Source organism: Zosterops lateralis (genome assembly GCF_965231275.1).
Source record: "Zosterops lateralis genome assembly, chromosome: 3".
NCBI classification, from domain to species: Eukaryota; Metazoa; Chordata; class Aves; order Passeriformes; family Zosteropidae; genus Zosterops; species Zosterops lateralis.
The window spans coordinates 23,907,382-23,923,483 of record NC_139764.1 but is presented as its reverse complement, the minus strand read 5'-3'; the positions used below and the strand labels follow the sequence as shown (position 1 = coordinate 23,923,483).

Below are 16,102 nucleotides of genomic sequence, written 5' to 3'. Positions count from 1 at the left end.
GTACGTTAAAATGTGTACACTGGCTGGGGTTCTAAAGGGTATAATCCCTACTGTAAGCAGTTTTTCATTCTCAGTTGATTAAAGTATTAGTACATAAAACATCTGTCAGAAATAAAGATTAGGCAATGGGCTTAGACTTGTTCAGGAGGAAAGCAAACATACAGCACAAATATCACTCAAGTAAAATCCACCTCATGTAATAGTAACCCTTCCACTGCCTGGAGCCCACATTTTATTAGCATAAGGCTGTGGAAATGAGAAGTTTTTGGCTGGTTGATTGGTTTGGCCAAGTCTAATTTCACAAGGACATTCTACTAACTTCATCCTGATTCAACTGAAATACTGCACTGAACTGAAAGAAACATAAGGAGATGTGACACATCTTATACAGTGAAACATAAAGTAGAAAATACAGCATATTGTTTAGCACAGACTAATCAATATAGCAATCAAAATATAATTTTTGCTCATTTGCATAGACAAAATCAAAATCATTGTTTTCTAGGGATGATTAAAAAAAGTAAGAAGTTAGACTCTGACATGCAATCATACGCAAAAACTAGTACTTGTTATTTATGTAACAAATATATATATATGAGAATTCCACCAAGATCAAACCAAAGAAACTCATTATTCATTACCCTTCCACATCCCCAGCCTGTTCCTCACCTATCCTGAAACCTCCATGGGGAAAAAACCCCATATGGATATGTGGTCATATTCACAAAACCCAGTTCACTTTATCTGATTCACCCATATGGATGCAGACTGCAAGAATCCATAAACATGGCACTCCACAACTTCCTAGTGTTTTACTATGAAATTATACAAGCATTTAATACGGACTTTCAGTTTTCCATCATGTAAAAAGGGACGTAGTTACAGTTTTACACCTTCAGTGGTGCTTCCATCCTGAACTTATCTCCACAGAACAAACACCATCAGTGCAGCTTCCCAAAGTGACAGAGGCTGCTGATGTCCCACCTGCATCACCAACAAGGACCAAAGACCAGCTTACCTACTCTTCAGGAAGACTCCTGCCTTACTGAGAATCCCAGGAGAAGAGGCAGCAAATGCCTCGAGCTGCAGAGAAAGGGAGCATAGCACAGAAAAGCACAGCACTGCACAGCTGCAGGTGTGCTGGGGAACAGCACAGCATGACCCTGGGACATCTGCTTGTTGCTCATGGTAGAACATTCTCCTGGTGTCAGCATTCTCCTGACAATTTGGTGGAAGAGTCAAGGCTTCCAGTCCAACTCAAGGTGGCAATGATGGTTTTTGTTTGCCCTTCCTTTAAGTGAGGATAAACACGAGGTATTTGTCTATTTTGCAGGCTTCTTCCTTCTGTACCTCACCCTCCCCCTTTGTGAAGGACAGAAACCAGATGCAAGAAATGTGAATGATTCAAAGCCTTTGAAAGAAGGAATCTCTCACAAGGAATAAATTCAGCATATTGTGACCTTCTGCACCTGCAGCTGGACAGAGACAATGAGGAATGGGGAAAAATTGTGGAATTTAATACATTATAGCCAAAATAAACTTGTGCTTCTCTCATGACTTCCAGAAGAAAGTTTCTGGGCAGAACCCTGGAAGGCAGACTGCACTTTGCAGCAGAACAAAAACGTGTTTGTAACACTCTGCCATTCATCAACTAGCTACAGAAGGGTAATGCCAGCTGTTCATGAAAAATCAAAAATGGAAAAGTCATAGAATTTTTGAGACATAAACAAGAGCAATATTTAGATCTGACAACAGTATTCATAATGCTGAGTCAACTTATTTTTACACAGCCTGGAAGGTTATCAAAAAAGCACATCTTGAGAAAGTTCTTTCAAAATCACAGACCCAGATACTGCAGCTGTGATGACAGCATCCGCTTCACGTATGGAAGGCACCAGAACAGATATGGAGAAAGACACTGCAATCTTTTATTATGATTATTTTATTTTTTTAATCTTCAAAGTTTTCTGCCTCAGGACAGGAATGCATGATAGATAGAAATGGCTCAAACATCTTCACATGAAACACTCTTAATCATAATTCATTCACAATTATTTTTCTAAAACATCTACAGTTACATAATCCCATTTCCATCCATTATCACAGATTTAATTATTTGTTAAACAGTAGTTGCCAGCAATTGAAAGCTGTAAGGCTTTTTGCATATTAGTAGAGTCTTCTGAACTACACAAGAATATCACAACTCTAACTCTCACTTACATGGCAACCCCAGGTGACAGATGTTCCAAAGAGAAATGTGTTGCTTATGTGGAGTTCATAAAAGCGACAGAGAGCTCTCTGTGCCTCGTTAGCTCTACTATCCTTTCTCTTTTACTAAGATTATTTTCTAAACCTACAGCATATTCCTCATTTGTAACCAAGAACTTTGATGAGCTGATGAACTTTATCTTCCACTGCAGCTATTTGGCAAATTTGCAAGTCAGGCATACTAGAGCTCTCCAGTAAAATTCTATGTACAGAGCACAGTTTAAACAGATGGGTTGCTTGGAATCCATATCTCCCTCCATCTGAAGGGAACTACTTTGAGGTTCTCTGGAACTGTTGTAAACAAGAGGATATTTTTTTTCTATATATATATATGTGTGTGTATATATATATTTATATATTTTATATATAAATGTTCTAAATGTCCTTTGGGAGTCCATTTGTTTTTATCTTTCCAAATGATGACTAAATACCTGATCTGTAGCATTTCTCCTGAGAAGATACTAGTAAGGGAATGACAGTTTTGATGCACTTTGGAATGGCACAATCACGTAAACGTTTGCACAATTAAGACTTATGAACTCATCCAAAGTTTCTAAACATGATATTCTAACTAAGAACTAAAATACCAGCACAATGCAGCAAGTTTAAAAAAGAAAATTCTATGTAATCAAAATATAAACAAGTACATAGGAAATGGATATCTGCCAGTAAATCTATATCTTTTTTAAAGTAGGAAATGTATGCACTTAAGAAAAAAATGTAGCTATCTGACAAACTTCGTAAAAAAAAGTACTTTCCAAATGCATAACAAATGCCAAGATATCCTGTAACTGGCCAGGTATAGCCACATGAGAGCTGCATGGCTTAGAGCAACCCAGGGAGGGGTGGGGTGGAAATAAAATCACAAAAACAATAGATCAGCAAGTCTAGGGAAAACAAAAAAAAATCACATCATCATCATAATCTAAATTACTGTATGCTTATATCACAACTGCTAAAGGAACCAGGGGAAAAAAACAGAAAGTAGAGATTGCAGTTTAATGATTTTTAAAAATTATCTCTAAAAATTCAGCAGAAAAAAAAATCAACTTACTAATTCTAAGCACCAATTTAATAATTTAAGTTAATTGTATTTATATTTTTCATACTAAGGATGGAGCAAGTTCTGCTTGAAGGTTTAAAGTTTAACTCTGGAGCCCATCTGACTTCTGTGTTCTTGTCATGGTTCCTCTGCTGTTCACATCAAAGTCACTGTAAAAGCTTCTCTCAAGTTTCCAACTCTCTAGGCAAGCAATTCTTTGAAGAGACAATTATGTCCTATAGTTTATGTCAACTTTCAGATCATGAAAAGTGAAACACGCCAGTATTTGGTTAGTCTGCTAGTTAAGAGTCTGTGAAAGAGGAGCAGCCAACACTGTTCCTTAACAGGATTTGCCTTAGAACTAGCAGCACCCAGGGCAGACCAACTTTGAACACATCCAGACTCCACGAGGAATTAGTAGTGTGCTAGAAAATTGCATATGTGTTAGATCAAGAAGGCATCGCCATACATGTGGCATTGTTACATTATTTTTCCTCTATTTTTCTCAGGAAAAAACAAAGAAAAACAGCCCTACAAAGAGCTTTTTGGTTGGTTTTTTTTCCATTCTGTTTGTCTTTGCACCTGGGAAAAGCAGCACAGTGCTTCCCAGCTGGAACAGCTCAGCGCTTCCCATCAGCTCAGTTCTTCTAGAAAGCACTTTCACATAGTTAAGGTGGTTTACTTCAGCTAATTCTCAGAGCTATATCCTTTTTTCCAGTATGTATTTCATGCCACTTCCTGACAGCAATTTCAGAACTGAAATGGATCTATGGTAATGTCCACTACTAACTGCGACCAGATCTTACTACAGACCATCAAGCCAGGCCCTTGGGATGGTTCCACACATTGAACTGAAGCTCAGACGAAAAATCTCACTGAAACTCAAAATCTGGAGTGGTCATGAATCTCAGCTACTCTTCCCTATTTGAACCCTCACCCTCGTTATGAAAGCACGCACACCAAGGGAAAATAACACCCGCCCAAGCCGGGAGCGTTAAGACACCGGTGAGTTATCCTGCTGCTCCTCCGTGACCGTGGACGCGCTGTGCTCCTCGCTCAGCTCGTTGGAGGGCTCCTCGTAGCTGGGCTCGGCAGGGTCCAGGCTGCTCCCCTCGCTCTGCTCCTCGCTGTGCTCCTCACTGTGCTCTGCTGACTGCTCCAAGTTGCTCTCCAGGGAAGCTGGAGAGCTGCCAGTCACGCTTTCGTTTTGGTTCATTTCATTAAAAGGCTGTGGGGGGTGGGCAGGAGACTGCACAGCGTTTTCACTGGCAGGGATGGGCACTTTGGTGGCACCAATATCCAGGACAATGTCATTTGGTGGCAGAGTTACCTTCTCCACAAGTTTCCACTGAATAATGCTCATGTCTTTCCCTCCAGTTGAAATCAAGTGACCGTCGCTGTGAGTGAAGCTGACGTTGGTCACGTGGCTGCTGTGAGCACTGTATTTGTGACTGGGGGCCTGTTGAAAACAAGCAGAAAGATAAATCACCTGTTGACTAGAAGAGCACATGATATGGAAGTTTAAAACTACTAAGATTTTTGCTTAGCCCTTCAAGAGAGATCTTAGTTCACAAAAGAGTAAAGAATTATATTTATATTAGATTTCCCCCACCCCAATACTTCCTCTCTTCTTTGCAACTTGGAACAGATTTAGATATTTACAGAAAAAGTAGTGGACCTAACACTAAGGCCAGCAAACAAAAAGCATCCAGTCTTGGTCTCCAGAATTTAAGGATAACTATTGACACTTCCCTTTTAGGTATATTGTTTGATATTTATATTGTTTTACACTTTCTATTTTATATGTAAAATTAATGGGGGTTCTTGGATATAAAAGTAGTATTTGCCTGTCAGGCTCCAAAACAACTATGCTGGAAGCAAGGAGAGCTTCAGGCAATGTAAACAAGCACATGGACTACTCTGGTCTAGACTTACCTTTGGCTTGGAACAGGGATACTGAAAGAGATGGACCTTACAAAAATCATCAGCCACTGCTATCACTTTTCGGTTATGGGCTCTGACAAGGGCATTTATGTCTGTCCCATCTGATCCTTCAGGCCAAACTCCTAGGGAAGAGTGCAGAAAATATTCAGCAATGGTGGTTTTGGAAACAAACCAACAGACAAATCACAAACAAAAGTAAAATCCATCTAGAGAGCTCTGAAAAAAGGCAAGACAAGCAAAAGGTAAGACAGAAATTCAGCTGGAAAATGGAATGTGCATTGCATTAAATGTCATTAATATTTTACTGGTCTAATGCTGCTCCCCCAACTCTGTTCTCCCAAATCCTCAGTTTCAGCCAGGATGACATCTTGGGCTTAACATTTGTTTCCTGTTCCAAACCTCAGTCTTGTTTAAACCTTTTCTTTAGATTAATTTTACTGCTGGAACTGGTGACTTTTAATACTGTCATCTATGCACAGATATTTTAAAAGCAACAATGATGCTGGAGCACAGGGCAAACCCAGGTACTGTACATTGTGGTCCTACTGGTTTCTTCTCTGGTTCAATTTGTTTAACTTCTTGAATTTTAAATCTTAGTATTTGTCTAACTCAAAGAAGACAACTAATTGATGATACACTACACAGAAACCCAGCCTGTGCAATTTTCATAGATGTAAGTGCTGTTGAATGCTTAAGTACAATTCAATATGGTTTTAAGTCAAAAGAGTGACACAGATACATCTAGACAAATGAATAACAACATTTCCTAGATGAAAAACACTGATCTAATTTGGGATGGGGGAGACTCTAAACGCAATTTTTTTTAACAAAACATAAAGACATTAGAGATTCCCATAATAAAATGGACAATTTACATCTGCAAGGAAAGCGGAACAAAAGGTAAGCAAGAGATTGTAAGACACTAATATATACCAAAGGTAAGGTACCATGTTTTTAAGACCAGACTTGGGTTTCGAATTAGGTCTAGGAATTAGGAGGAATTTCACCCCCCTCGAATTTCACCCCCATCCCAAAAAACTGTGTGTCCAATTGACCAAGAGGGCTGTTGATTATCAGATATGAAAGTATCTTCTTGCTCCTTTACAGACACTGACCAGTAAAATAAAAACCATGTACTATCTACTGTTTTACCCAGCACAAAAAGCCAACTCAGAAATGCGTTATCTTCTTGTTTTTAAGCAAAATGGCAAAGAGCATTTAACTTTAAAGCTGTTTTTTCCCATTCTTCAGTGGGTGGAGTAAGAACTTTATTTTTTCTGAAGAATAACAAAGGCAGCTTGTTAAACTTGTTACAATGCCAATAAGCTACAATGTAGGTAATTTACTAAATAAAGACATGAAGTGCTAAGGAAAGCAGTCAGAAACATTTTAGTGTTCTCACATTAACAAAATCAAAGTGAAAAATACATACTATTTAAGAATTTTCAAGTAGTTCAACATGAATGAATTTTACCTTTCCTCATTCATTCTATATATGAAATACTCTCATCAGGTGGGAGTAATAAATGCCTGAAGTTTCAGCTACCACCTTAGGCAGACTTTGACAAAGAACTATGCAATTTCCTTTTCTTTTTTAATTTCCTCTTCTTTCTAATTTAAGATTAAAAGGACTAATATTCAAGATTGAAGCTTTTATTAAACATCTTTTATGTTCACAAAGTCCTTTAGCAGCTCCAAAGGTAAGGCAACCCTTTGTCCTAAGACAGCAGGATTTACTTTCAGTGCATCAGGCAAACATGAAAAATCCAAGACATTAATATGACTGAGTCTTGAGTTTTTAATATAAGTGCAGAAATTCTTAATAACTGTAAAAAATAACAAAACCTCCCAAATAATAGGGCTTTATTACAAGGCATGACAGCAGCACTTCAATCTTAATAAATTCTGCTAGACAGCTGTGGGAAATGTGCAGCAAACCCAAGAGTAACTCCAAGTGTTTGGGGTGCAGAATGCTGATACTGCTGAGCCAGTAGTAATAGTAACTGCCAAATGGAGTGATGCTCTTCTCACTCAAAGCACACATTTCCATCCTGTTCCTTCTGCTGACAATAGCCTGATCCTATGGCACACTATTCACAGAGTTGAACTGTAAAACACATGCCCCCAAAAGCCCAAATCCCACAAGCTTAACCCTCTCTCCTGAACATCAGTGAGCAGCCCCTGGCTTGTTTGGATCCCTGAGCCAGCCGACCCTTGGGTCACAGCCAGATTAGCAAATATCTGATAGGCTGGCTTAGCTGCACTGTCTGATTTAATGGGAAAATACTTGCCTTTGTTTGAGGTCAAACCATAATTTTAAGATTCTGAAAAGTGTGTCAGACTAGCAGACAGTATAAAATTAGGGCGTGATGAATCTTGGCTAGGAAGTTTAAATATATTCTGTTCTTCCCTAGAACACCATCACATTATCTGCTTTATCTATTTCATCCCCAGGTTCTCTGGCACACTGAAGAGTTTGAGAGCAGTTGGAACTAATTAAACTTAAATCAGAGTGGCTGAAGTTTGTATTAATCCAAAAGTAAATGAGACAGGAACAGGAGACTTGGCCACTTCTAAAAGCCATAAATAAAATGGTTTCTTAAAAAAGTGATTATGGGAGCTGCTCATGTCCAGCCTGGCCCCTGTCACTAATAACAGCTTCTACCTAACAGCTGTTAAAAAGACAAAGCCAGTTGTCTAGATGTGAAACCAAACTCCTTCTGCACTCCCCCATCTCACCTCCTTAGGTCAGGAGAAAAAGGACACTTCTGGGAAAGCCCTGGGATTCAGAGCTGCTGCCCTTATTCTCTCTGCTCTACCACCAAACGTAGTGGTAAAAGTTCAGTAGTAACAGAGTCTGCTACCTCCATGTTTCTAGTAGATTAAAGAACTCTGCAAAAAATTGTAAAATGTTTCAGCTCCAAGCCTATTTCAGAAGGAATACAAAGTCCTCACAAAGTGTTTTCCTTGGTCCTGGGGAAAGACATCATATTAGCATCAGAGTTTTGGTCTTCACTTTCTGTGGCATCTCCTGAATCTTCTGATACTCCATTTTAAAAACAGCTTTTGTTCTACACTATTATTTCAGTCACAGTAGCAAAGCCAGTGAGGAAATGACTGCTGTGGTCCAACTCCCTGTTAGCCTAAGCTCAAGTGAATAGAACATCAGGAGATGCTTCTACTTCTCCCAGACAGATTGAATAAAAACACTTACAAATACACTATCTGGTTCACAGTTCTCAGGCTAATGGAAGCCAGTATTTTCATCAAACTAGCAATAAGCAACAGTATTCACCTCCAGAAAGAGCATGCTCCTGTTTATTTCTGCTACCTACCAAGCTCCAAAAAAACCCAGAAATCTTTATCCTGTCTATCAACTTTCTTCTCTGATCCCTTTATTTTTCCTATTCTGCCCCAGATCTTTGGTATTCAAAAAGAAAATCATGCCTGGGTATTAAGCACCAAATGCCCTCCACCCAACCAATGTGCCACACAAGTGTGCCAATGCCCTCACAGCAACTTCAATCTTTGAGGCTACTTGCTCCTTATGCACATGACAGCCCTTAAAAAGGCACCAGAGGTGTCAGAAGCTACAGAAAGGACTCACACTTCACTGATTTTCTTCTATCCTGCATGTAAACTGGTATTCAAAGTTGACCTCCTAGTAGCTGTGAAGATTTGTAGACCTAATCGTCACCTCTAAAGAATGAGCTGATTTACTTGCTTTTGGCATTTCCACCAACATGAATAACAGAAGCAGGTGCCTGATCTCAGTGGTGGAAGGGAGATGTTCAGCACCCTGCTCACAGAACTTCATTTAGAGGCTGAACCTTACTTTTATACTGCTCACAGAGGAGCTCCTCATTTATGGCCAACAGAGCTGCCTACACCAAAAGCAATTTGAACAGTTTTAGACTGTCACAGTCTAAAATGCCACTATTAAAAGCAGATCTGTCAGCTTTTTTAAATTGTTTTTGTATATTTCAAAAATAAACTACTAGGTAAAAAATGTGTTTACTCTTTAAAGCATTTTTATTCTTTACAGAGTATATTACTCACCTTTGACTACAGATGTCAAAGTGCTGTCATAATTTTAAGTTATGAACTATAACCTACACTCATAACACTCTTGTTACTGTCCCAAAACAAGGTAAACAAAGGAGAATGCATATGTGCCATATGAGCACTTTAAAATATAAGCCTTTTGCTTTAGTGCCTCCATAATTGGTAGCTTAAAATGACAGCAGGAGAGTGAATCCCCAAACTCCAAGAACTAAATAGAAATCAATTGTACATGGTCTCTAGAGCACTTGGTGCACTCTAACACAGACACATACTGCGGTCAGTCCCTTTGGTCTGTGATCTCAGCACCATCCCTTAATAATCATTAACAGTGTACTTTTAATGACAAATTGAAGCAAACAAAAACACAAAAATCACAGTGTTAGTAGCTTAAAAGCAAGTTAAACAGTGCTTACCAAACACCTGGAAGCCTAGCACACAAGTGTACGTTGTCCAATCTATATCCTTACAGTCAGAACGATTCCTGATTAGCTTACAGCCACTTGGAATGTCCCCTGTAAAAAAAAAAGTGAATGATGAGTTATGCAATACAAAATTATATTTCCATGGGTGCTCTTTGAAAAGGTACTAATGCAATAAATAAATGCATCTTAAATCCAACCTGGAATTAAACTGCAGAGGCAAAGACAGCCTTTATCACCTTTATCAAATTCCAGATACTTGAAGCTTTAGTTGGGTTTTATGAGTCATATTTGCTTCTCATTTCCCTCTTCTGATATCATAACCTCAAAAACACTTCCCTGCAACTTGAGTACCCTGCTACTAACTCTAAAAAATGCTTTAACAGAGTCTGATATATAATAATTTCTTCTAATGCTTTAACAGAGTCTGATATATAATAATTTCTTCTTATTACCAGCTCCACTGATGCACTAAAATTCAATAAATCATTCAGAAAACTGTGCTTTTAGAACAGTGAGCAACTACTGCCATAAAAGCCTTAGACAGCTTTACAACTTTTAACTAGAAAAGGAAAGATTGTCTTGCAACACAAGACAGTAGTAATGGGTCATGGTTTTTTTCTTCCATATACATGAAATTCTAAGCACCAACGCTTCCTTTTGACAGACTGCACTATCTAGATTTGAAACCTAAGTTGTGACAGGCAGAAAAAATATGTTAAGGTGACAGACTTTAAACTGTTGCCTATTCTTGCCTGTAAAGCAAAGACAAGAATAAAAAACCACCAATTTTAAAGCAGACTGATATGCTGATGTCAACTACTGATGTTGAACTTTTGGCATAACCACTATGTGTTATATTCATGTTTTCACATATTAAAAAAAGACAAACACGAAAACATTATTACCACTAACTCATTAAAGTAGCATTACTGCTTTTCTTAGTTTTCCCCACCAGCAGCCAAGATAAAGTTTCAAACAAGAAACCCCAGAAGAGAACTGTGGCACAGGCCCACTGATTTTATTCCCCCAAAATAACTGGCATTGTTGACACTAATTAGACAACTGTATATATTATTTTCAATCTACAGAACTTTTGGCCAACATCAAGTCGTAGAGCCACTTGTTCTGTAAATTCTATGCTGTTAAACTGATTTATGACCTTGTAAAGAAGTAAGCTATATTTGGCTGTGCCATTAGGTAATACACGGCTCTGAATAACATCAAGATATCAGGTTACACAAGTTCAAATCAGTCCCTTTGTCAGTAAGTATTTTGTACAGTCCCAATCAAACACACTTCTCTAAATACTCTGACAGCTAATGCATATTTCTATTTCCAGTGTATTTAATGTCATACTTACAGTATAGTATTTCATAGTCTCCTGAGTTTGACATTATATACTTGTTGTCCGGGGACCAGTCAAGGTGTGTAATATAGCTGGAATGTCCCTGAAGAGGAATGCAGTAACACCAGTGTGAAAATCTTGATTTTGATTGAAAGTGAAGCAGAAGTTGCACCCACAGATGGGAGAGCTAACAGCAAAAAACCCAATCACCTTCCCACCTGCCCCAGGTCTGCTGCAATTCACTTGTGCTCCTTTAAAGGATCCTTACTCCCACTGCCATACTCACTAAAAGCTAAACAAATGCAGGCTGGGCATTGTGCTTCTCTCACTCTTCCTGGTAAAGCCTGGCTCTCTTGGACTCCAGAATTATTTACTCCTAGAAGGCACAATGCTAAAATATGGATGAACCCAAATTTATACTGGAATTAGGAACACACACATTGCTACTAATTGTGAAAAGCAAGTAACTTGCACAGGATCAGTTTTAGTTCCTAACAAAAAAGTGACAGGAATTTTTTATTTCTCTATCCATTTAAAATAACTTCCATTAAATAAATGTACACTCATGCAAATAACCCTTGTTCATCCTAAAAACTTAGCATACCTTGGTTAACAACCACCATATAGAAGTACAAGATCATCTTTATTAAGAATCAAACCCCTTTGGTCTAGTTGTTTAGTTACCAGCATCAAGAGCACGCTGAGGGTTAAACACCTGGCTTTGGTTTTGAGGAAGAAGACAAATGCAGCTAGATAGAGTATTTTTTCTATGCAGAGACTTCTTTTGAGGGAAGTACGAGCAATAATAACAGTAATAATGAAGCTACGAAAGGCTTCAGAGAAGTGACAAATATACATGAGGTAGGAATCATGGGTAGCAAATTAATAAAAGTGACATCCATGTCACTCTTCCTCTTCTATCCTTCCATTTCTTCTTACTGCTCCTTTTCCTCTTGTAAGACCATCTATTTTCTCCTTTTCACAGTCATTCTGCCAGGCAACAAACTGCCACATTCTTGACTGACAGATGTCAATCCGTGTCCCTCCCTCAGTGGGCATTATGAACAAGGTTTCCCTAAGCCCCCACAGTCTCTGGGCACAGCCTGCAGCAGCCAGGCCCGGGCCATGCAGAAGCTCTGTGCTGGCTGCTGTGCCACCCACCACGCCAGCTTCTTCCACAGAGAACTCTAAGAGATCCTGATTGCTCCCAGAATTACATGTAGAAATACACCGTGTCCCATCTCCCCGTTCCCAGGTCCTCTGTGAGAGACTACAAAAACATTTAGGAGAAAAGCTGGCCTTTATGATTTGTTTATGCAGTAGTTTCTACTTCATGCAGAGGAATTCTGTATTGACATAACTGCTTTGCAATCATGGGTGAGACATACGATACTGACGTGCAAAGCTGGTATTAAAACAAAAAGTCCACAATTGGCTAGGATTTTTTTCTCCCCCCCCCGCCCCCCCCTTATTTTCCAAGACTTCCAATTTGCAATCGAACTCCAACATGGAAAAGAATTGGTCAGTCATTTACTAAATCCTGCCAGACATTTGGCAGCTGTTAAAATTCCTGGGGGTGGTGAGGGGAGGGAACAAAGCAATTGGCCAGGGGGCTCCAGGCTGCAAAATCCCTTCAGGCAAGTGATCACCAAATGATGAACTGGAACACAACATTGTTATCATATTTGCAATAGGAGGATCCCGTTTTCTATTAAAATCTTTCTTTGGTAGCTGTCCACCAATAAGGCAACATTTTACTATCTCCTTTTCTGTACCTTTGTATACCATGAACGATTTGTATCATCACCAGCTAAGAAAACTATCTGACTAAATGGAAACTCCTTCCTCCACTGGCAGTGTTTATCTGTTTCAGACTTTAGTGGTGCAAGGTTCAAAATGCCCACGAGCCTTTAGGACAGGCACACTGATCACTTTAGGTAAAATCCAATGTACCAAATACTTCAGAGTGACTGCCTGTGTGGCTTTCACCCCACAGCCCTCTGAGTAAATCCCAGCACTTACTCCTTTTTTGCTAAGGTATCTCTGATCTAAGGCAAATGGAGACAGTAGCGGCTACTCGGGAACTGCTGACACGCTGAAGTTCAGCCCCAGCCCACACCTTCACACTGCTGACTGCATAGCTGGAGCCCTCAAAAAAACAGCTGCACTAGTCAAAATGATTGTTTTGACTCATCTGAAGTTCTGATCACAGCCAACACTATCCCTTGCTGTGGAAACAGGCCCACAGGTCACAGGTTTGCCTCTCCAGCAGCAGCAGAATGCCTGGCTGTGACTGAGAGGAGATTTAAACGTAACAGCGGGCATACAGCCCTTATACACCAGCTAATGCTGGTTCAGTAGATAAAATCCTTCTGAAAGAATTCAAATAATGTATTCAAGCTGGAAGAAACAACCAGAAGTTGACTACCAGGAGGACTGAGTCATACTATTTAGAGGTCACCCGTGAGGCTACTGAATGACAGAATGCCAGAAGGATGCAGTGCCAGGAGAGTGCTCCGGGTCCCGAGCATGCCTGGGTGTCTCCCTGCTTAGCATCAAGCTGGTATGGACTTGCCAGGGTGCTGGCAGGGAGCACAGAGAGGCGCAGGGCAAGTGAAATTGGATCTGCAGCCTCGCAGTGAGCTCTGGGCAGCTCCACATCGCTGCCTTCTGCACCGGCTGGGAGGGTCAGGGAGCTCAGTCCCGACACAAACCACGCTGCTGATTTTGTACTCTACATGCAGTCACTCACACTGAAAGGAAAAGGGTAACAGAAATCTGCTTTCAAGCCTCGACACTTCTGCCTGGTATAACAATGCTCAATTCTCCCACACCAATTTTTACAGACCCCTTTCCTGCCAAGGCAGAGGGACATCAAGATGTTGGTTTAAATTGCAATATGCTCTCTCCACATACAAAATACATAGAAATAAATGATCTTACACATCTTCAAAGAGCTCACAGAGACCTTGAAATATATAGCAAACTAAATAGTATGTATGTTAGAATTAACCATCTCTGAGTGATTTGACATTCTATGGTTAAAAAGTAAGTGTTGAGGTGTGTACTGAGGTGCAGACATCCACTGCCATCCCCACCAGCCCCACTGGAGCCCTGGTCTGAGCTCCCTGTGGGTTCTGCCCTTTCCCCATCGTGTGGGCTCAGGCAGGGATGGGGCAGACCCAGTGCTGCTGCCTGCCCTGGCAGCCCTGTGGCCCCATAACAGCTGCACACAGGCTGCTCTGGCCCCAGTGCTCTAGTGTGAGTCACATTTCAAAGGTGAACCTATTTTTATGACATAATTTGCAAATCTCATCAAGTTTCACTTGTTCTTAATGTAAATATTTTCACTAGCCTTAAAAAATAGCTGAACTTAAGGCCAGAATGTTAGATGACTAAACACTTATGGAAAAATAGTCTGTCTTTTTAGCACTGGGACACCCTCATGCAATGTAACAATAACAGCAAACTCCACTACCCATATTTAGATCTATTTTCCCTGGGCCACATCCCTCAAGTTCAAATTTTGTAGTAACAATTACAACTGAAAACAATGTCTATTTGCAGCCTCCAATACTACACATTCTAATTCTTAATATTATGTTGGTTCAAGAAGTACTTTACCAATAGGAAGAAAACATCCCCACACAAATGTACAAGTACAAGGCATTTCTCCATCTTACTGCAAATTTCCCATTTCAGAGAAAGAAGGCAATAGTCTGATAAATTAATCATATCTGAAGCAAAAGTGATCACTGCACACTAAGAGATGCAGTAGCCATCAGAGACTGAAATTTACAATCAAACAAATGCTGAAAAAACCCTACAAAACACATAATCAGAAGGGAAAAACATCAATCTGGAGAGAGTTTCACTGCTTAACATCTAAATGTATGTATAATATCCAAATGCATGTACAAGATGTAATAATCATGTAAATGTGTAATCATGCTCCAAAACTTACAGTGCATTTTCCATATCTGCTATACTTTCTTCCATTTTCTGTTACTACATAGAGGTAAATAAAGTTGTCGTGGGATCCAACTGCAAGTAAGGTGCCATCTACAACACAGAATATTTGGTAAAAAATAAATAAATGTTTGTTTTGTGAATTTCAATGATTTCAGGTTTACAGCTAAGACAATAGTCTCGGTTAAACTACTTCCTTATGAATTGTACTGAAGGATTCATAACAGTTTACATCATGTTGCTTTTCAGCCGTATCTGTTTACTTTGTGGGTATGTTTTTTGGACAAGTTCTTTCACTTCTGCTTTTTTTTAGAGTAAGTGCTCAATGGACAGGATATAAACTCTCAGATAGCACCGGATTTCTGAAAGCTGTTGACAGCAGGCAGACTTGAGTTTTATGCATCATAAAAATGCAGAAGAGTATTTAGTCTACAGACAGCTTAACTTTGGAGGTGTGGACTGCAAATAAATCAACACTAAGCATACAAAGATGTGGAATTTTCAAACATTGTAAGCATTTTTCTGTTCTACCTTGTCTCCTTTTAATAAATGGACATGGAAAAGAGCTGCCTCATATCACAATCAAACACCTCTAAGTGTCAATGAACACAGTGATTTAAAATAAATTGCTGTGCTTGGCACATGTAGCTGCAGTAGAGGAACATTTTGCTTGCTGACATGGCATGTGAGCCAAAAGCAAACAAGAAAAAGATTTACAAGGATTCCATCCTGTTTTAACAGAGAAGAGTCAGCCTCTGAATGATTTCTCATGTCATGTCTGGAGAGGAGACTCAACACTGGTTTGGACTCCATGTAATCCCAGAGCAAACACTTCACAAACAGCTCTGACTTCCAGACAGACACGAGCTTAATTTTATGGGTTTGCATTAATGAACTTGAAAAGTAACTAAGAAGGATATTAAAATATAAATTAAATATTAAGCTTTTTACAGACTTTTTCTGTTAACGCGTCAACTATTTGAGAACTTTTTTGGGGGGAGCAAAGCTAGCATTTATTATAACAACAGAGTTCAACATGAAGAAAAG

At 39.4% G+C, this 16,102-nt stretch overlaps 1 protein-coding gene across 2 annotated transcripts in view; it reads right to left on the bottom strand.

Moving 5' to 3' along the window:
- Positions 1-1,941: 1,941 nt before the first annotated feature.
- Positions 1,942-16,102, bottom strand: part of EML4 (EMAP like 4) — a 147,117-nt gene continuing 132,956 nt past the window's right edge. For both annotated transcript variants that reach the window (XM_083856238.1, XM_083856237.1), the window contains exons 20-24: positions 15,051-15,148; positions 11,102-11,189; positions 9,733-9,831; positions 5,246-5,376; positions 1,942-4,769 (exon numbers count right to left, since the gene is read on the bottom strand). In XM_083856238.1, coding sequence (XP_083712364.1) covers positions 4,305-4,769; positions 5,246-5,376; positions 9,733-9,831; positions 11,102-11,189; positions 15,051-15,148 — 881 coding nt within the window. In that variant the 3' untranslated portion in view covers positions 1,942-4,304. The remainder of the gene's footprint in view (positions 4,770-5,245; positions 5,377-9,732; positions 9,832-11,101; positions 11,190-15,050; positions 15,149-16,102) is intronic.